Raw genomic sequence first — 20,832 nt, 5'->3', positions numbered from 1 at the left:
GCGCGTGACACCAGCAGCCCTCTCCGTGGTGTTAGTGCGCAATGATGCAGGGGGCGGTGGGGGGGGGGGGGCACATTCACACATAACCTAGGGCTGTGCAGAAGCAGGTCTGTAAATACAAAAGAATGCGACGTCACTCATGAAAAGTGCCAAGCCGGCACACGAGAATAACGTGTTGCTAGTACATCTTAGAGACACATCGTTGACTGTGCGGTGTCCTCAGCGTCCTATTCAGACTGTATTTACTGACAAAAACCGGCGAATTCTGACAGCAGGTTTTGAGTTCGCCATCCTGCTAACGTGTGTGATAAGTAAAGTCCTGGTTATCCTACTCCGTGTTGCTGCGGCTTAGCATTGCACACAACCCTTCCGAGTGAGCCTTAAAAAGTCGGACACATATAAAACCTCTGCAGAGCGACTGGGGTACATAAGCACCACGTATTGTGGGGTACGCGGGTTTGGAGGTCCCATACGTTTTCGGGGAGGATGAGCCATATACGCACGTTCTAAAAGGCAAGCGCAGGGTACTCGGGGCGCAACAGTAATACCTCGGCTCTGGGATATCCTCCCAGAGGGCACCTCGTATGGAGACAGGTTGGGGAGCTACCATTCTGAACCTACCAAGACGCAGGTCAGGGCTGGCAGTGGCGCTGCAGCGTGTGGAGCCAGCAGGGGTGACATAAGTCCCTCCGTTGACTGTGCGCTTAACCCTACACACACACAGCAGCACAAGGTGGAGGGCGGCTGCCGCCCGGAGCAGCCTGTGCAGCGGCAGCTGCGAGAGGGGACGAGCTGCCCGCGTGGACACAGGACGCGCCCAGTGCAGCAAGTGAGGCACCGCCCAGGAGGAGGTGGCAGCAGTGCTTGCAGAGCTCACCCCGAGCATCCCCAGATCCTGCGCGGCACATCCTTCCGAAAACCAAGCTGTGGAGCTCCGTGCCACCCAGGTGCCCAGCCAAGGCAGGCACGGCTTCGGGGACCTTTTGGGTGGGAGTCCGTCTGTGTTTAGACTCTCGCAGCGCACTGCACAACTGCCGGTCGTGATTCCCCCACTGTGCGTCCTTCGAGTGAGCTGACACAGTGTGGCCGGTGAGGGCACCGAGGGATCCGGGAAGCACTAACCGCATCCACTCCTCTTATCTGGCCCCCATCTGATGAGCTTTCCGGAACACAGTGTCTGTCTGCACCTGGACCCAGGGGGCACGCTGCGTTTCAGTCTTTCAAGTCGCACAACGGGATGCCCCCGGCCACCGGGGCTACCCAAGGTTTCTTGCCTTTTCCACCTCCCCCTCAATCGGAGTCCGGCTCCCACGGCGACCCACCCGGAGCCCCACACACAGCGTGAACCAGATGTCCCAACTCCGCAGCTAATCTGTCAAAGGTGTGAGGAGCCGAAGTGACTGAGGGGCCGCCATAAAAGCCCCACTGCAGCCTGAGCCCAGACAGGCCGTGCAGGGGGAGGCAGGTGCCATATGCGGACCACATCGCTGTGCCCGCCATGTCCTGAACCGAGGTGAAGGGTCAACTGGGGATATCCTGCTCCTGTCTCGCTGTGTTACCCTCGGCATATCAGCTGGGCGGCTGGGCGCCAATGCACGGGACTGCTGAGCGAGCTAAGGAATCCAAATAACCTTCAGCATGTGCTGCCTCCACTAACCCTGCGGCTCTTGGCATTAAATAGAGGAGGTGAACCTGCACTTTGTTGTCTGGCGCTGAAGCACTTGGATGATGACAGGACAGCGCGCTATACAAAAGTCATAACTCAATCAGATGGACTCGGGTCCTGATTAGATCCTGCTGTGGGAGTGCTTTATTGGCAGCGGTGCTGAGTGTCCTCGCCCGGTGCTGTTGTTGGTGGGAGTCACCTGCTGTCGCCCCCCCCGGCTCCAGGATAGCCGCACCGCGGGAGCCACACTGAGGAGGGCAGGGGCAGAGCCGGGGGCACACGCCGGGAGCACTCCATGGCCGCGCCGCCCGGCAGCAGCGCGACCCTACGGGGCGCTGGATGGGGAGGACTCCGGCCCAGCTGAGCCCCCGGCTGCTGGAACCACACCACAGCGAAGAGGGGGCAGGAAGCTGCCGTCAGCACCAGGAAAGATGTGGCCATCAGCGCCAGGCACCCGGCTGCCTGGGGTCCGGGACTCTGCACTGAGGCGGGCGGCCTTCTCCGGGAACCTAGCGGCGCTGCCGGCCCACCAGGTGCCCACCGGCCGCAGCGTGAGGGTCTTCATCAGCGCCAACCCCGAAGGTGAGTGAGAAAGGAGGGATGTGGGTATCTGAGTGTCGAGATGGGTTTCCATTGCCTAACAGGTAGTACTGTTCATAAACCTTTCTTCCTCCCCTCTGCACCCTCTAAGCTTCTCTTCTGTGTCTGCCTAGTCGTTGTGACCCTATGTGAAGGCTGCAACCATCATGTTCCCTCCCCAATGTCAGCCTCGACCCCAACTGATAGTGCCTTTGCTGTAGTGGTATCCAGTAATACAATCGTGGTAAAAATGTCGCCTTTACAAAAAATCACAGCAAAAATGCAGTGGTTTGACCTGGGGGTGTCCCTCGCTCCCCTTAAATGGTATAATGGGTCTGGAGGTTATGGGGGTGTCCCCCGCATCCTTTACATGGATTCCGGCAGCAAAACCACAGCCTTTTCGCCACAATTTTTTCTGTAAACTGCCATTTTGCCATAATTTTAACACATGGAACCGCTGTAGTTGGCAGTGTGCAAGTTAAAAAAACGAGCAACTTGTGTTCCTATCTGCCTCCCCCATGCCGCGCATCTCAGGCAAGACTGTGTCTAAATGCAGTGGTAACAAGCACTGTCCCTGGGCACTCAACAGGAACCCTGAAGCGTGCGAGTACCGTAGACACTGAAGGCTTCCTTCGCGTGAACTTTGTAATGTTCATCACAGCTTCAACTGATGTTAGACATTCGTCTCTCAAAACGCCTATTGATTTGAGCACATGGCACAGGACCCTGATAGCACCACTCAAGTGCAGCAACATTAATCCATCTCCCCTCTGCGCCAGCGAAGTGTCCTTGCTCCCTGAAGCAGTAGTCCTGGATTGCAGTCTCTGGGGAGCGGGAAGTGCTCCGTGCTGTCACTGGCACTTCCTGCAGGCATTCTCCCGGGCATTCTCCAATGCCACTCATTTGATTTGTACTTGAATCAGGCACCATGAGAGGCGCTCATGTGTTATCCACTAGCTGCTGTCCTGGCCCGAACTGCACCTGTGAAATGCACACTCTGCTGCGGCCCCTCCCCCCACCTGTGCACTGCTAGTGGTCCTTTCCAGAAGCCCTCCTTTGGCGCCCAACTGCCGCGACAACCTGAGTCTTTCAATGGTTTGTTCAGGGGTTTGGGGCGCCCGGATTTAATGAAACCAGACGGACATGGTCATCAAGGTCAAGGGGCTTATTATGTGGGCAGCTTGGGCGTTTCTTCGTGTTTATTATGACCCGTCACGAGACTAAAATCAGGGACTATCAAAGTGACGGTTAGTGGAATGGGGATTGGGGGAGGTCAACGTTGAACCCAGATGGCGTCACTGTGGATCTAGGGGCACTGGATACAGGATCCTAGAGCGTTAATTTCAGAATTCCAGGACAATAAAATAGAAATACTGCAGCGCCAAACTGGAAATTATATGTGAAGTATGTCAAATCAAAACACCCAGACCTATGATAACTTGAAGAATTGTCAGGTTGGTGTCATTAATAGGGCATGCTTGCTATAACAAACTTTTATGGAGGAATTCCTTTAATTTGTATTGGTTATTTATAACGCGCTTACTACTCAGAAGTTTCTATGCGCTGACTCGGGGATCGAACCTGTGCTGCTCTGCCTCATCTTGCTTCTAAGGCGAACGCGTTGCCCCTGAGCTATCCTCCCGAGGCTGTGTGCACATCATGTAAGTGTCACACGCATACATGTTTCTTGGGATACAAAACTGATTAAAACAAATGGCATACGGTTTAACAGATACATTATTCACAATATGAGGGATATTTCAGCAGTTTTGTGACACTGCAACACTTAAAAAGTTGTGCTTTTTTTGTGAATAAAAAGGCTTGTGTTTGTCTAGCCCACCCGAATCATAGAAATTCCATTTGTGTGCTTTCAAATAATCTTACTGTTTTCGTGTTAATATTGGCTTTTCTCCCCCACAATCCTGATGTTTACGCAGTCCACTTTATCGACAAGCATTGCAAATGGCAACCAAAATGTGTTTTCCAATCACCGAATGTACAGACCTGCCAGGGAAGACTAGGCGAGAGTGCCCCTTCTTAACTTTCTCCCCTCATTATTGGCCTATGCCTTTGTTACCCATCTCACCTCCCCAGGTATTGCTGAGCATTTAGGATCAGCGCAGATTGCCGTCAGGGTGTCCCATTCCCCAACCTTACGCTAATCTTTTTGAAGAAGTGACAGTGATAGGGAAACTGTCTGCACATCAGTGGCATTCTGCTCTGGTCCATGCCAATTGGGGGCCCATTCCACAGTGGCCTAGTTGGCCCACCTATTCCAGCACAGTGCTTCCTCTCTGCCCTCACTCTGCTGGGATGCAAAGACACTGAGAAAATAGATAGAATGACAAGCCACGCCTTTGACTAATCAGCTTCTGGGGAACCAGTGGTCCAGGGATGAATATCGGTTTCTAGACCATCAATCAGCCCCACACCTCCAGTACACTAGAAAGGATCCGAACAGATTGGAAACACAAGTAAATTATGAACCTCCTTGTCCAATTTTGGTAACGCGGACGGAACGGCAGGGTTATCTCCGCAAGGTCGCGGATCGTTTGTTAGTTGCGACACAGCGAAAATACAATTATTACCCAATGATAAAAGGGACTGTCCAGTAAAAGTTGTATACAAATATCTACTTTATTATTATCACAAAAGACAGTTCTAGCACACTACAAAATACAGCCCACTCCGTAAAGGAACACAGTGGACAGACAGTTTCACGAAGGATAAGGGTGCACTCTAGATACTGACAGGAGGATAGTCGGTAAAGCAATCAGTCTTAATTGTTCAAGGTTATTTGGTTTCAGCACCAAGGGAGCAAGGAGTAGTAAATGTCACTAGGGAACTTCGGAGAAGTACTAGGGGGACAGAAGCACAATGTACCTGGTGCTTTAGATTATCTTGATACTCAACCGTGTCCAGTCGGTTCCAGGACGCTTTGCAGCTCCTGCGACATAGTTCAAGATGGGAGACAGCTGCAGGTATCAGGCGGCAGGCAGTTCGGCAAGTGAGGCTGGATGGACAGCTGCAGGTTGGCCTACATGGTGGCTCAGGGTCAAGAATCATGGTCTCTGTGCTGGTTGGCGGATATGGAAAGCTGGTGTAGGCACCTCGGACGGCTTTAGTGACTGCAGTGTGGCAACAGTCAGTGGTGCAGCCGATCCCAGTTTGACTGCCTCGAAAATAAATTTCCTTAAAAGATTGACGGTGTTTGATGCTTGTTGTGGCACTCCTCCTAGCTTCTTCGCAGGGCTTGTGTCGTCCTTTAAGGCAGACAGCCCAAAGCTGAGGAGAGTGTTTGCAAGCAATGGCCTTGTCCAGAGACTCTCGGGCACTTTCCACCTAGGAAGCTTGCTGGCAGAAACTAGCAGGGCACACTGTGTGCCGTCTGGGTACCGGTTCTAGAGCTGCTGGATGGATCCTCTGAGTCTGGTTTCTCCCTCTGTTCCCTGGGAGATGTTTAGGGGAGGGATCTTGCTTCCCTCTTGGAAATCCTGGCCTTCCTTCAATGGTGGAAGCTGTAAGGCAAACTGTGCCTTCAGACAGGGTCCAAATGAGTCCTTCTTCTTACTCCTTTCAAAGTAGCATGATCTGCTAAGTGAGGGGCTCAGCCCTCTTTTAAAGCAAAATGGGCCCCAGTGATTGGTACAGGATAAGTCTACCTTAATGAACCAATCCTGGATCCCCACCAACAATCTTCTGTTATGCGTGAGGTCATAGCCAGAGTGCTTTGCAACAGGAAAGATAAGGGGTGGCAACATGTATTACTAAGTCCCCCCACCCATCTGCCTGTCTGTTGTGGATCAAAGTGTCTCTCTCTGGTTAATTGAAGTTTGTGGTGAGAACATACTTTCGTCTTCCTAAAATCACATACTTTGTAACTCTGAAAGGCAGTCCCCCAGCAGAGGTTGTCTACTATAAATAGTTGTCCCAGACATACCATTCACTGCCCTTCATACGGAGGGGTAGGAGCTAGCTTCAAGTTGACACATTGCATTTCAAAGAGGTGTTAGTGGCCTTCCTCCTCCTTTCAGTTCTGCACTCAGGTCCATCGCAGGCCTGTTTTGATTAACTCTCATTAGTATGCACTGTCACTAGCTGAACATTAGACAATAGAGAGGGCAGATCCATGGGGCCTTTGATATTTTAATTAGGCTGGCCATGGCCAGAGGAAAGTTTTGCCTTCCCCCTTCCTGAGATGCTTTGATGTACCCGTGGGTCTGTCACATTCCAGCTAAATGTGACAGGGAGGACTGCGCCTGTAGGCTGTGTCCCCCCAGAGTACAATTGACTATGTGTTTGTTGTGAGATGAGATTGATCACCCATCATTCATTTTAATTACAAAACTTCAAAAAAGCCCGTGCGAGCGCACGCTCACCTTGCGGATGGTAGAATTGCTCAGAACACCACTCCTGAATCCTCTCCGGCTATCACCCCAGTGTGAGCACATTTTGCAGTTTATTTCGCCTGCCAATTAAACCTACGACTGTTAGGACCTATAAAAAATGGTCATTGAAAAGGGGACTGCGCCTGTGAAATGGCATCTGTCTGTTCTGAGTAGAAAACTGAAAAAAAGACAGGGACTGTGGGAGGATTGTGGGGCAGACAGAGACAAATCTCTTTATTGAGTCCATCAGAGAAGACACAGCAATCCTCAGATCTCTTGACCAGTTTACTGTGATTTTATTTCTGAAATAACAGTGACATACAATTACAAATTGCAATAAATATTGAAGAAAAAAATATCGACATGCCTTTTACATTGCCCATTGTAAAAATACCTTTTTTGGGGGGTGGACTCCCCAACCCCTCCTTACCTCTCCTACTCCTAAACTCTCCTTGTCTCCCTCCCTTTTATCCCCATTTTTACCTAAACATATATATATATAAATATATTACACAGCCACGGTAGTTATGGTTAAGTTGCTGTTTCCATAGGAAGAGCCCTTTTAGGGTGGCTTATAACTTTGCTCTCCCTGGACGAATCCTCACCAAACTTTGCAAAAAAAAGTATATGGGTCACTCTGAATTTATTTGCAAAGTTTGGTGAGGTTTGGTCCAGGGGGGGCAAAGTTATAAGGGGGGTCCCAAAACTTATTTTTTTCCCATAGACTGAATAGGGAAAAAACTTTGCTCATGCCTACAGCCCAAACCGCTGGACGGATTTTAAGCAAATTTGCACCAGGAGCAGCGGCTTGGTCCCGAAAGCGTGCTTTTGAAAATTTGGTGAAAATCCATCCAGTAGTTTGTTTTAAAATGACCAAAAAGTAAGTCACAAAAAATTAGTGATATCTATGTTCAGTCCGCAGACACATATCCCTGTGCGAAACGCGGGCAGTGAGTGTCCTGATTGGCCACCCGGCTTGCATCATGTACGCGGACATGCAACGTGTTCACTGATTGGATGATGTAGAGCGTGAAGCGCGTCAGATTTTCGGGAACGCCCGCCATCTTGGACAGCGCGGTGAAACTTGGTGGAAGAATACTGTTTAGTAGAGTGTGTTGATGTGTAAGACTGTTTGGGGAGGGTGTGGGAGTAAGAGATGGGTTAAATGTTGTATTTATTTAGGTGGTAGACCCCCCTGTTGTGTTCACTTTGTCCGCGGACAACACGGATGTCCTGAAATGTTCTAAATAAACGAAATGGGGGTGTGCTGAGGACACTACGCCTGTAAGTATGGTTCGTAGGCAAGTTGAAACTGTTCTAAGAACACACGCGGTATCCTGAAATGTTCGAAAATAAACGAAATGGGTGTGTCTTGAGGACGGTATGCCTGTCCGTTTTGTTCGCAGGCAAGTTGAAACTGTTCTAAGAACACATCATGTGTCCTGGGATGTTCGTCAATAAACAAAAGGGGCGTGCCCTGAGGATGGTGGATGTTCTTCAGTAAACAAAATGGGGGTGTCCTGAGGACGGTTTGCCTGTCCGTACTGTTCGCAAGCAAGTTGAAATTGTTCTAAGAACACATGAAGTGTCCTGGGATATTTGTAAATAAAAAAAATGGGGGCGTTCTGAGGACGCTACATCTGTCCGTATTGTGCGCAAGCAATCTGAAACTGTTCTAAGAACACTCACGGTGTCCTGCAATGTTCGTAAATAAACAAAATGGGTGTGTCCTGAGGACGCTGTCCGTATTGTTCGTTGGAAAGTTGAAATTGTTCTAAGAACACATCATGTGTCCTGTCCGAAATTGTTCGCAAGCAAGCTGAAACTGTCCTAAAAACACACGCGGTGTCCCGAAATGTTCGAAAATAAACAAAATGGGTGTGTCCTGAGGACGGTATGACTGTCCGTTTTATTTCGTAGGCAAGTTGAAACTGTTCTAAGAACACATGCAGTGTCCTGAAATGTTCGTAAATGGATGAAATGGGGGTGTCCTGAGGACGTTGTCCGTATTGTTCGCTGGCAAGTTGAAAGTGTTCTAAGAACACATCATGTGTCCTGGGATGTTCGTAAATAAACAAAATGGGGGGTGTCCTAAGTATGCTATACCTGTCTGTACTGTTCGTAGGCAAGTTGAAATTGTTCTAAGAACACATCAAGTGTCCTGTCTGAAATTGTTCGCAAGCAAGCTGAAACTGTCCTAAGAACACACGCAGTGTCCCGAAATGTTCGAAAATAAACAAAATGGGTGTGTCCTGAGGATGGTATGCCTGTCCGTTTTGTTCGTAGGCAAGTTGAAACTGTTCTAAGAACACATGCAGTGTCCTGAAATGTTCGTAAATGGACGAAATGGGGGTGTCCTGAGGACATTGTCCGTATTGTTCGCTGGCAAGTTGAAAGTGTTCTAAGAACACATCATGTGTCCTGGGATGCTCGTCAATAAACAAAATGGGGCTGTACTGAGGACGCTATGCCTGTCCGTACTGTTCGTAGGCAAGTTGAAACTGTTCTAATAACACTCATCATGTCCGCGGACATTAAAAGACGCTATCCCTGTCTGAATTGTTCGCAAGCAAGCTGAAACTGTCCTAAGAACACATGCAGTGTCCTGAAATGTTAAAAAATAAACAAAATGGGTGTGTCCTGAGGACGGTATGCCTGTCCATTTTGTTCGCAGGCAAGTTGAAACTGTTCTAAGAACACATGCAGTGTCCTGAAATGTTCGTAAATGGACGGAATGCGGGTGTGCTGAGGACGCTGTCCGTATTGTTCGCGGGCAAGTTGAAAGTGTTCTAAGAACACATCATGTGTCCTGGGATGCTCGTAAATAAACAAAATGGGGTTGTCCTGAGGATGCTATGCCTGTCCGTACTGTTCGTAGGCAAGTTGAAACTGTTCTAAGAACACTTATCACGTCCGCGGACATTAAAAGTGCCCATATGGCATAGTTAAAATGTTTGACTGTATGGGTGTGATATGCTGCGTTGGTTGTGGCCAGGGCATAGAGTCTTGGGAGCATGGCCATATGGCCATGCACCCAAGACTCTATGCCCTGGCCACAACCACCGCAGCATGTCACACCCATAGTGGCTTATAACTTTGGGATCCAAGAACAAATTTATAAGCAACAAAGTTATAAGCCACTATGGGTGTGATATGCTGTGATGGTTGTGGGCAAGGCCTATAGTCTTGGGTGCATGGACAAGACCACATTTATAAGCACCGAAGTTATAAGTCATTATGGGTGTGATTTGCTGCGATGGTTGCACTTATTATAATATACTTACTATTTGGTTTAGTAACTGGAGTACATGTATTTCTTGTTCATTTCTGTGATAAAATAAAAGATCATGTTAGTATTGGTATTTTGTAATGACTTATAACATTAAATAATCAACAGTTTTTGTTTTACCCTCATATTTAGTAGAATACAAACCAGTGTACTGTGCAATTTGCTCAGTTTCTGTGTTTGTTGCTAAAATCATTGGGTCTGTGGGAGAAAAAAAATCCATGTTGGATTAACAAAAAAAACCTTTTTTTGTTATGCTATAGTCTATTTTTTTGTTTGTTTTCAGTGTTCACTTGTTGTTTCTGGCTAATGCTCTATATATTGGCTTGTTGCAGATTTTTGAAGCAGTTAGGTACCCGTTGACATATTGTAACTGTGTATTTTTTGTTATAATGAAGTGGTATTGATTTATCTTTTTGAACATTGTAAAAGTTTGGGACAGTTAGATACCAGTTGGTGTATTCTAACTGTCTATTTTTTGTTATAATGTAGTGGTATTGATTTATCTGTTTGGTTATTGAAAATCTTGGGGCAGTTAGATACCAGTTGGTGTATTCTAACTATTTCTTTTTAATATAATTTAGTAGTATTCATTTATCTGTTTAGTTGCTGTAGAATCTTGAGGCAGTTATATAGCTGTTGGCATATTGTAACAGTTTATAGTTTTTTTAATAGAAGTTTAGTTTATGTTTAAGTACAGTTTAGTCAATACATTTTGTTTTTAAGAAGATTAAATAAGCGTTTGTAAGATGTGCAGGTAATCTCTGCTTTAGAGTAATGGTACTATCATTACATTCGAACCATCCACATTTAATTTTTATATATGCAGTATAGTGACCTGCATTGGTTGTGGCTCCTGTGTGGTAGATTATACCTATTGTTGTGAAGGTTTTCTTACCAAGTGATACTTGACCATGTGCGAATCAAGTCATCCTGCAGTTGTTTTTGGTACCATCTGTATTGTAACGTAGAAGCATTAATATTACGTATTTACTATGTGTTTGTATTAGTAAGGTGGAGCGATTATCCGAATTGCAGGTAGTACGTAATGTACCATGGTTTGCATTTTGTACAAGTTTCTGAAATGGAACAGATTCACAATTAGGTATTGATACATACACAAAGCGCTCATTTGGGATTTGTTCTTGTGTCACATTGTTGCAGAGAGTGTATGTATGTTTCCACATGTATGAAATCTGGAATATTTCATTTATAGGTATGTTTTTGTTTTCCAGTACTTGTAGTAAGTACATTAGACATTCTTGTGGATCTTCCTGTGAGTTTAGAGTGAATTTCACCATTCCAGCACAGTAGTCCAATTGTTGTCTTATTCCATAAACACTATACGTGTTGTCAGGATTATTTGTTGAGTTTCTTTGAAGTACTAACATTTGCAAACACAATTAGTCTGTACTGTGTAAGTAAATGTTGTCAACAATTGGTGGTAATTGAAATAGAATATTCATTGCTACATTTGCATAGCAACTTACAACAATTACATTTGAAAGTTTAAATGGACCAAGTAGTTCTGTATCTGAGTGCTTTTTTTGAGTTTGTCTTCCTTTTTTGAAGAAGTACCTGGTTTACTTTCCCTAATAGTTTCTTTTTTGTTTGTGGTACTTGATGAAGTATTCGTTTTTTTTTATTCTCTTTGGAGAATTTGCAGTTACATCCTGTTTCATTTCTGTTTGATTTAGTTTTCTTTTAGAACATTTTACTTTTTGTGGAACAGGATATGTTTTTAGATGGGGTGTATAGTGAACAAAGTCTATTGTATTCTAAAATGCAAGGAATATCAGCGTTTACTTTACTTGCATCAAAGTTGATTAGAAATAGAGCGTCAAGTGTACGTACCGTGATAGTGCTACGTACCTCATGCCTTCTTTAAAGACGGTGTTACCAATGTCTATCAATGCTTTGTCTAGGGTAAGACCTTGTGATTTATGAATGGTGACTGCGTATGCAAGAGTTAGAGAAAATTGTTCTCTGCATACTTACATGTCTTTGAAGAGAAGGAATCGAGCTGTTGAGCATCCTATCCTTTTCACTTCTGAAAGTTTGTCAAAGAGAATATTGACAAACTGAATGTTGTTGACACGTGGGTATGTTTGAAAGCCAAAAACTGTACCCAGTGCTCCATTAACTAGTTTTTGATCCACGTCAAGGTTACGTTTAAGCATTACTCTCCAATTTAAGGATAATTTTAATATTTATTCCAATCCAGCTGTGTTGGAGATTGAATTTTCTAAACTATTTAGTCTCGTTGTGGCTTGTTCACACATGGGTAGTGTCATACAATGTATGTCTAGTTTGTCTGTGGCGCTAATTTCAATTATTGGTTGCATTTATTTTTTTTAACATTGTTTCATTGAATTTGAAACAGCTTTCAAGAGTTGGTATTAAGGCCATACAATTGACATTTTTGTGGGCTAATTGTTCCATAACATCCGTAGCACATGCATTATTGCCATAAAGTGCATGAATGTGCCGAGTTTTTGATATTGCTTGTGCTTCTTGAGATAATATTCCAACTCTAATACTTTTTTACTTTTTAAGATATTGGCATAAGTGAGATCTGCAGATTGCCGCATGTTTTCTGTTAATTCTCTGTATTGGAAATGTTGCCAGAGGTTGACATTTCCAATGCTGCCAACAGTTTTATGGCAGAGTTTGTGTCCTAATGTTTTAAAAATAGGCTCACCTTTCCCTGGTGTCAATTGAAGAAGATCTCCGAAAACAATAATGTGTTTTCCTCCAAAGAGCTCTTCGTAGTTTGTTTTGAGTACTTCTTGTTATCTGAGGTGAATCAAAGCCAACATTAGGTTGGAGACCATGCTCACTTCATCTATTAGTAGCATTTTCATGTGTTTTAATACTCTGCGTAGTTCCATTGCAGCTTCTGTAGAAAGTTTGTAATAGTCTAATTTATTTTGGTGTTCTGCTGGCAGGTGTAGTAATTGGTGTAAAGTGACACCGCCTATGTTGTAGGCAGCTAAACCTGTGGGGGCAGTGATAACAGCTGACAGTTTGTTGTTTGTCAATTGTTGAAGTAATTTACTGATGATTTTGATTAAGAATGTTTTGCCAGAACCAGCTTCACCACTGACGTACAGTAGTATAGGTTTGTAATTTTGGCAGGTGCATTCTTTGTTTTCATGATGTACACAATGTGCAATTTCTTTTGTTACTTCATGAAAAATGCTATGTTGCTCATTGTTTAGTTTTGATTGTAGTATAGTTAAGTCTTCTTTATCTTCATACTGACACATGGTGTTTTCTACTTCTGTCATAGCTAATTCTGCCTCATGTGTTATTAGTGGCTCTCTCAGTGGTTCTTGGCTTCCTGTTACAGAAGGTTGACTACTGTCAGGAGTGTCCTTATCTAGTTGGGCCTGGAGTTCTTCTTCATGTTGCTGTTCATTGTTCAACATTGTTTTGTACTGTGTACATTTTACATTGGTTATAGTGCTTTGAAAGCGTCTTCATAGGAGTGATAGTTATCTAGTATTTCTTCTTCTTTTCTCCATGGTCTAAAGAGTTGTAGCAGGGACATGTAATATAGTTCTTTATGTTGAGGAGTCTTTAATGACAATTTGATATGATTAATTAATTTTGGTTTGGTGAGTTTTACTAAGCTGCCTTCACAATTTGACACTCTGTATTTACCTTTTTTTTTCATCAGGTTTTATATTATTTTTGTTTGTGAAGCTTTGGGCTATGTGGTATAGACACATGGTTTCCAAAGTGGTACTTCTGTTTGGGTAGTATGTGTTCAGTAAATAGTTTTTTAAAATGTCTTGGCGTTGGGATCATGTTTGGCTATTGTTTCTATATCGTTGTATGATTTTAGAACTCTTTTTCTAGGTTTAGCAGGACCAAGACTTAGCCATACTATATTTTCAGATTTTCCATACAAAGCAGTACCAGTTAAACGATCTGCTGCTTCATAGGAGCCACATTCTATATGGGAGAGCATTTTTATGCCCAAGCTGTATAATTTCTGAGGCAGTATTTTGTCTGATGACAGATCATTCCAGAGGACTTGGAGCACTGTTTATTTCTGCTTTGTTTGTTTAAGTATGCTGTAACATATTGTGCAACTGCAGTGGAATTGTCTGCAATGTACTGCACATCTATGTTTGCATTCCATAAGTGGGCAATGATTGCATTGTAATCATTGATATATTTTTCTTCTTCTGTTCGTTTTATGTAATATGTATTTTAAGTGATTTACCTTTAACACTATGTCTAACTGAAGACATGAAGTTGTTTACTTGACCTATTTTGTAAACGGTGTAGGGAAACCAAAGCGACATTTGGTGTAGTATTTCCCTTTCTTTTTGTATTTGCAACGACAATATTTGCCACATTTGTGTCTTTGAAATTGTAAAATTTGTGCATGAAGAACACTTTTTGTTGCTTCTGATGGAATTTCACAAGTGACATATTTTTCAATAAACTGTAACACAGTGGCGTCCTTGTCTTGACCAAATTTAGGAGCATCTTTAATCCATAAAAGCATGTGAATATGTGGTGCTCCTCTGGCATGGTATACATTTCTCCAAAAGAAGTGTTGCACTTCTCCGAGGGGAGAAACAGTTTTATTACAAATAAAGTGTAGCATTGCAATGAAGCAATGGTGAAAATATCTTGAAACATTAACAAGATCTAGAGAACAAAGTTCTCCAGGTGTTAGTATGTCTATGTTTGTTTTGTTTTTGTTTGATTTGCGTAGGAAATCATGTAAATCTTCCCATGCATATTCTGCACAACTTAATGTAACAAACCAAGTGGGTGGGCCAAGGTTTCTTATCATACAACGTACATCTCCATGACGTCAAAACCAGTACTCTTTAGACCACACATGTTTGCTAATAGATTTGTAATACTTGATTGTAAAACCTCATTTTTGTAATAATTGTGTAGCTGACATATTTTGAAAGTGGGATCCTGATTTTAATGTATGTGCAACTCCGTACCATAAAGTTGCTGGTTCATTTTCAAAGAGTAGGCGGAATATCTATTCCACATTTTGTTTAAATCTGGGATCTTCAGAATACATCCGTAACGAGAGGTATTCTGATCCTGTTATTTGAATAGGTCTATCATCGTATCTTCCTCCTTTGCCAGTAGGAAAGAGTAGAGGAAAAGCACGTGCTTCTATACTTTTTTCCCATATGCTGATTGGTGACCTTTTTGTTTGTCGCTTTTGGTACGTTTCTAGTGCATCTACTATGGTGTCATTAGAGTACAATGGATGAATTGTATAATGGTCTAAAGTATTGGATACTGTAGCAGGATCTAGAAGCTCAAATTGACCAGCTTCTGGTGACTCTTCAATTATTTCAGTGGTTTCCGTCAAGTTTTCTTCAATGTTAATTTCTTTGTAGTATTCATTATTGTCTTTTAGATATTGCAAGGCTTGTCTAACTTTATGTAAATCTACCAGTTGCCAATTTTATTTTCTTTTGTAGGTGTTAGGCGGAAACCTGTGCAGTTCCCTCTGGGACCACTGCAAAAGATTTAGGACTACAGGTGTTTGGCAGTAAACCCACTTGGTAGCAGTCTGTACCACACAGATTCACTTGGTAGCTGTGGCCGAGCAGTCAGACATCCCTCAAGAAGAGTTAAGCAGTATGTGGAGTATACAAGATAGGGCAATTCTTCACAGTAAGACAAGCAAACACGCAACGAGACTCAGTGTAAAGATATTAAGGTATTTATCTATAACGGAACATCTATGAAAAACACTATGGCACTATCACGGCAAACACTTCAATCACAATTACTCTACGAAGAAGAAACGATCAATCCCCCTAACAATATTTCGACAAGTCTAGGTTCTACCGGCATCACTTATTTGCAGACAGAGGTGTATGCCTCAACCTAGATGGCACTCTAATATTAGTTAGGACGGGAGAGAAAAATAGGCAGATTACGAAATCAACACAGTTCAATACTTCACGGGTAAAATGCAAGGCAAGAAGGCAAGAACCACAATAGATCATAAAGTTCAGAGGCCAGGCCCACTCGGAGAGAGGCAAGGCGATATGTCCCAAAAAGTCTCTAGTGGAAATGCGTTCGAGTCTTTGTAGCAAATTGTTATCGGCAGATTGAACCAGTTCAGAACAATACGTGAGAAAGCTTGGAGGCGACCCAACGGAAAGGAGAGGATTAAGACACCTCCCTCGAACCGATCGAAAGGGAAGCCAGGCGGACACGGTACCTTGTTTGTGGAGAGACAGCTCCGGCGGGGGCAGTTGTTCCTGGTGGTGGATGCACGTCGGGTCTTTGCCAAGAGTAGAGATGATCTCGTCGTCTAAGAAAAGTGAAGTCCGGTGCACCACCAGGGAAGAGACCAGCCACGGAGTGCTCCGTCACAAGGCACCACCTTTTGGTTGCGGTACAGGGGTAGTGGCTATCCGGTTGCCGAGGTGCTCTGCACAGGCAATTGGACCACTGCGTCCTGAGGCGAAGAAAAAGCAAAGGGGACTGGTTGTTCCCACCAGTCAGGGGAAGAGACTCTCCGGCAGGGAGATCTCCTCTGTCGTCGGAAAGTGGTGAGTCGGTTCCGCAGGGCTCCACCGGAGGTGTCGTGGTGCAGGTCGGCTCAGCGTTACCCTCGTCGGATTCTTAGGTCCTGTGGTGACTTCTGAAGATCCAGTCCCAAAAGCCCTGCTTTTATGCAGGACACCCCCATTCATTCAGCCTAGCTGTCAATCAACACATGCTAAGTGGTGAGCGGGGAGGCTCACCACTTGGGCCAATCACACCAGAGTGCGACCGGAGTTGGCAAGGCAACTCGGTCCAGGGTGCCTAAACCCCCTCCCACTCCCCTGTGGTAACCCAGACAGAATGGCACCATTTTCGAGGGCCTCTGTACAGAGGCCCGCCAAAAGTGGAACAAAGGGCTCAACCTTTGGTTTAGGAGTCACAGTGACGAACACAGATGCCATTTTAAAAACCGAGTTCTGGCAGAAAATACCATCCGATAAACTTATTTAAGATAAGTGGACCGGTGGTACGTTAGAGATTAACGGGGAAAAGTATCAATCTCTAACAATGGGTCGAATCCCATAGGTTCGGGTTCGGGTCGAACATAACAAGTAGTTTCCACTGCCACCAGCCAAAACTCAACGAGGGGGGACGGGACAGTGCCCCCTCGAATAACAGATCCAGGAGTAATCGAATTACCCCTACTAGTACGTCCACAATAAGATGGTTTGTACTAGTTCTGTTAGTAAATTTAGGTCAAGTAAAGCCAATGGTGACTTTACATGCCCGGGGAGACAGTAGTCAGTCTCCGGGTATGGAGTCTATGGTGGAGGTCCGCTAGGACGCCCCAGTGTTACGGCACGTAGGGTGCGGTGTAACACACATAGAAAAACATATGAGACCCTATGGAGTAAAAGACCCCATAGCCCATAGAACACATTGACATTCAAAGGAATTACACACATTCATGTCCAAGAGTGGGAGGAAAAGAGTCTCACTATTGGCAGGATGGAAAAAAATAAACTCCAGAAATCCAGCAAAGCTGCTGGGGATCCACTAGGTTAGGAAATTCAGCCTAAACAGAGAATTCTCCCTAACACTCACCCCCCCAGACTAAGGGACAGGAGGATTTAATCCACTCCTGGATGAATCTCATACCTCTAGTCGATGACATACATCCTAGAGAGACCATCAGCATTTTGGTGGTGACATCCTGACCTGTGCTCAATGGTGAAATCAAACCCTTGCAGGCAGATCGACCATCTCAATAGTTTTGGGTTTTCTCCTTTCATTTGCATTAACCATCTCAAGGGTTGGTGGTCAGTCTGAATTGCGAAAGTAGAACCATACAAGTACGGCCTAAACTTCTTCAGAGCCCACATGATAGCAAAGCACTCTCTTTTGATTGTTGCCCACCTTGTTTCAGGATCTTTCAGCTTGCGGCAGATGAAGCAAACGGGGTGCTCCCTACCTTTCCCATCCAGTTGATTGAGTACGGCACCTATCCCTACATTTGAAGCATCTGTCTGCACAATGAAGTGTTGGCGGTAATCAGGAGCTCTGAGTACTGGGGCTTGGCAAAGAGCCTTTTTCAGGTTTTCAAAAGCCTGCTTGCACTCCTCGTTCCATTTAACCTTCTTAGGAAATTTGGGCGAGGAGATGACATTCAGTGGAGAAGCTATGGTCCCATAGTTCTCTATGAAATTCCTGTAATACCCAGTGAGGCCTAGGAAGGCTCTCACTTGGGTTTAAGTAGTAGGTGTTGTCCAATTTTGCACAGCTTCAATCTTACTGAGCAAAGGCCTTATTTCTCCACCTCCTACCTCATGTCCAAGATAGACTACCGTACTCTGTCCAATTTGGCATTTACTTGCCTTTATGGTCAGATTGGCTCGTCCAAGAGCCTGCAAAACATCTCTCAGGTGGGTTACATGTTCTTCCCAGGAATTGCTGAACACTGCGATGTCATCCAAGTATGCCATGCAGAAGTCCTCCATCCCTTCAGAACCTGGTTTACCATCCGTTAAAACGTAGCAGGTGCATTCTTCAATCCGAAAGGCATTACCTTAAACTGGTATAAGCCAACGGGGGTAGAAAATGCAGTTTTCTCCTTGGCATGGTCTGTCAGGGCTATTGCCAATAGCCTGACGTCAAGTCAAATGTGCTGAGGAACTTGGCGGCGCCAAGTTTATCCACCAACTCATCTGTTCTTTGCAAAGGGTGGGCATCAGTCTTGGTGACTGCATTAAGAGCTCTATAATCCACGCAGAATCTAAGCTCTTTAGATTCGGCCTTTGGTACTAACACAACTGGGCTAGACCATGGACTAGTAGAGGGCTCTATTACCCCGAGATCAAGCATCTTGCTGACCTCACCTTTGATGTGGGTTTGTACGTTTTCTGACATTCTGTATCCTCTGCTTTTGACTGGCAGACAGTCACCAGTGAGTATGTCATGCTGGCCCCAAGGGGTCAAGCCTGGTGAAAGCGAGAACAGAGAGGCAAACTGATTCAACATGGATTTGCACTCTTCTTGTTGCTCGGGTGTCAGATTGGAGGAGAGATTTACTCCTTCAATTTGTTCGTCTAAAGGTAAGCCTCTGAGGAGATCCGGAAGTGCTTCACTCTCTTCTTCTTCCTCGGATGATGCTAGAAGCAACGCTTCTACATCAGGTCGTGAGACATACGCTTTGAGGCGGTTGGTGTGGAAGACTGTCGGAGCCTCCCTGGGATTGCCCAAGTCCACCAGATAGTTAACCTCTCCAAGTTTACCCACAACTCGGAAGGGTCCCATCCACTTATCTCGCAAGGCCCACTGCCTTGTTGGGATTATAACGAGAACGAGCTGGTCTTGAGCGAACTCAACCATGTTAGCCTTTTGATCGTGCCAGTGCTTGATCAATGCTTGTCCAGCTTTCAAGTTATTGCTTGCTTCCGTCATCATGTGCGACATTCTCCTCCGGAGACCTATCACGTAGTCAGTCACTCTGACTGGCTTCGGGGAAAGAGCACTCTCCAACCCCTCCTTAATCAGGGCCAATGGACCTCTGACGGGATGACCATAGAGAAGTTCGAAGGGCGAGTAACCTACTCCCTCCTGAGGGACTTCTCTATAAGCAAAGAGAAGGCATGGCAGTAGAAGGTCCCACTTACGCTTAAGGGGTTCCTCTAAAGCACCTATCATGCTCTTCATGGTTCGGTTGAACCGTTCTACCAACCCATTGGTTTGTGGGTGGTAAGCTGTTGAGAACTTGTAAGTAACTGCACAGGTTTTCCACATGGCTTTCATGTAGTGGGACATAAAGTTTGACCCCCTGTCAGAGATTACTTCCTTAGGAAACCCGACCCTAGTAAAAATACCAAGGAGGGCCTTAGCCACAGCCGGAGCTGTAACAGTCCTCATAGGAATTGCCTCAGGATACCTAGTAGCATGGTCTACTACAACAAGTATAAACCTGTTGCCTGAGGAGGTTGGAGGATCAAGGGGACCAACAATGTCAATCCCTACTCTCTCAAACGGGACTCCCACAACTGGGAGAGGCACTAAAGGTGCCACATTCTTGGAGCCAACTTTACTAGAGGTCTGGCAGGTGTGGCAGCTCCTGCTGTGTTTTTCTACTTCGGCCCCCATCTTTGGCCAATAGAAGTAGAGAGAGAGCCTTTCCTTAGTCTTCTTGAAACTCAAGTGACCAGCCAAAGGAATCTTGTGGGCTAACTGCAGGAACTGTGGTCTGTTCTCTTGGGGTACTACAAGTCGTTTGTAATCTCCAGGTGCAGACTCGGTCGGTTCACTGTAGAAGAGGCCATCTGCCCAGTGCAACCTGTATTTCCCAGGCTCTTGCCCTTCAGCCTGAGCTTCTGCCTGGTGGCGAAGACCTTCCAGAGTTGGACATTCTCTCTGTCCCTTACTGAAGTCTGCCCTGCTGAGTCCACCTTCTGCCAGTAAAGACTGCAGCTCAGGATGGTCAACAGGATCCAGATCTCCAATGAGTTCCTGGCCTTCCATTAGCTCTTCCTCAGAGTCTAATTCTACCACACAGGGTTGTACCTCCCTCTCAGCCTCAGCTGGAGGTGGAGTTACGGGTGTAACTTTGGACAACCGCGGGGAAGTCCGTGTTGGCTGCACTGAAATGCTGGCTGCTGGTTTCGGGATAGAAGTCTTAGGTTTCCCTTTCGCTTCTGATTTCTTGGAGACAGCTGCCGACAATTCCAGTGGAGCAGGAGTGATTTCCTTCTTCATCATCTCCTGGAGAGTACCGCGCATGGTCCTCTCTCTTGCAGGTCTGGTTAGCTCCTGTAACCATTTACTAGGAGGTCTGGGAGTATGCGATACAACTCCGAGAGTTTTCAATTCGTTACCCAAGAGTACGCGTCCTGGTACCTCACTCTGTATGCTGACAGGTATCTTCACAGTCATGT

The 20,832-nt window shown here is 45.3% G+C and overlaps 1 protein-coding gene across 1 annotated transcript in view; it reads left to right on the top strand.

Moving 5' to 3' along the window:
* Positions 1-662: 662 nt before the first annotated feature.
* The window catches only part of NWD2 (NACHT and WD repeat domain containing 2), a 935,261-nt gene continuing 915,091 nt past the window's right edge, over positions 663-20,832 (top strand). Inside the window, exon 1 of the mRNA XM_069631827.1 lies at positions 663-2,248. Coding sequence (XP_069487928.1) covers positions 2,098-2,248 — 151 coding nt within the window. The 5' untranslated portion in view covers positions 663-2,097. The remainder of the gene's footprint in view (positions 2,249-20,832) is intronic.

The sequence above is a fragment of the Ambystoma mexicanum genome, chromosome 6q (assembly GCF_040938575.1).
Source record: "Ambystoma mexicanum isolate Mex_15411 chromosome 6q, UKY_AmexF1_1, whole genome shotgun sequence".
Lineage (NCBI taxonomy): Eukaryota > Metazoa > Chordata > Amphibia > Caudata > Ambystomatidae > Ambystoma > Ambystoma mexicanum.
The sequence above is the reverse complement of the archived record's forward strand: the minus strand, read 5'-3'. Positions and strand labels throughout refer to the sequence as shown.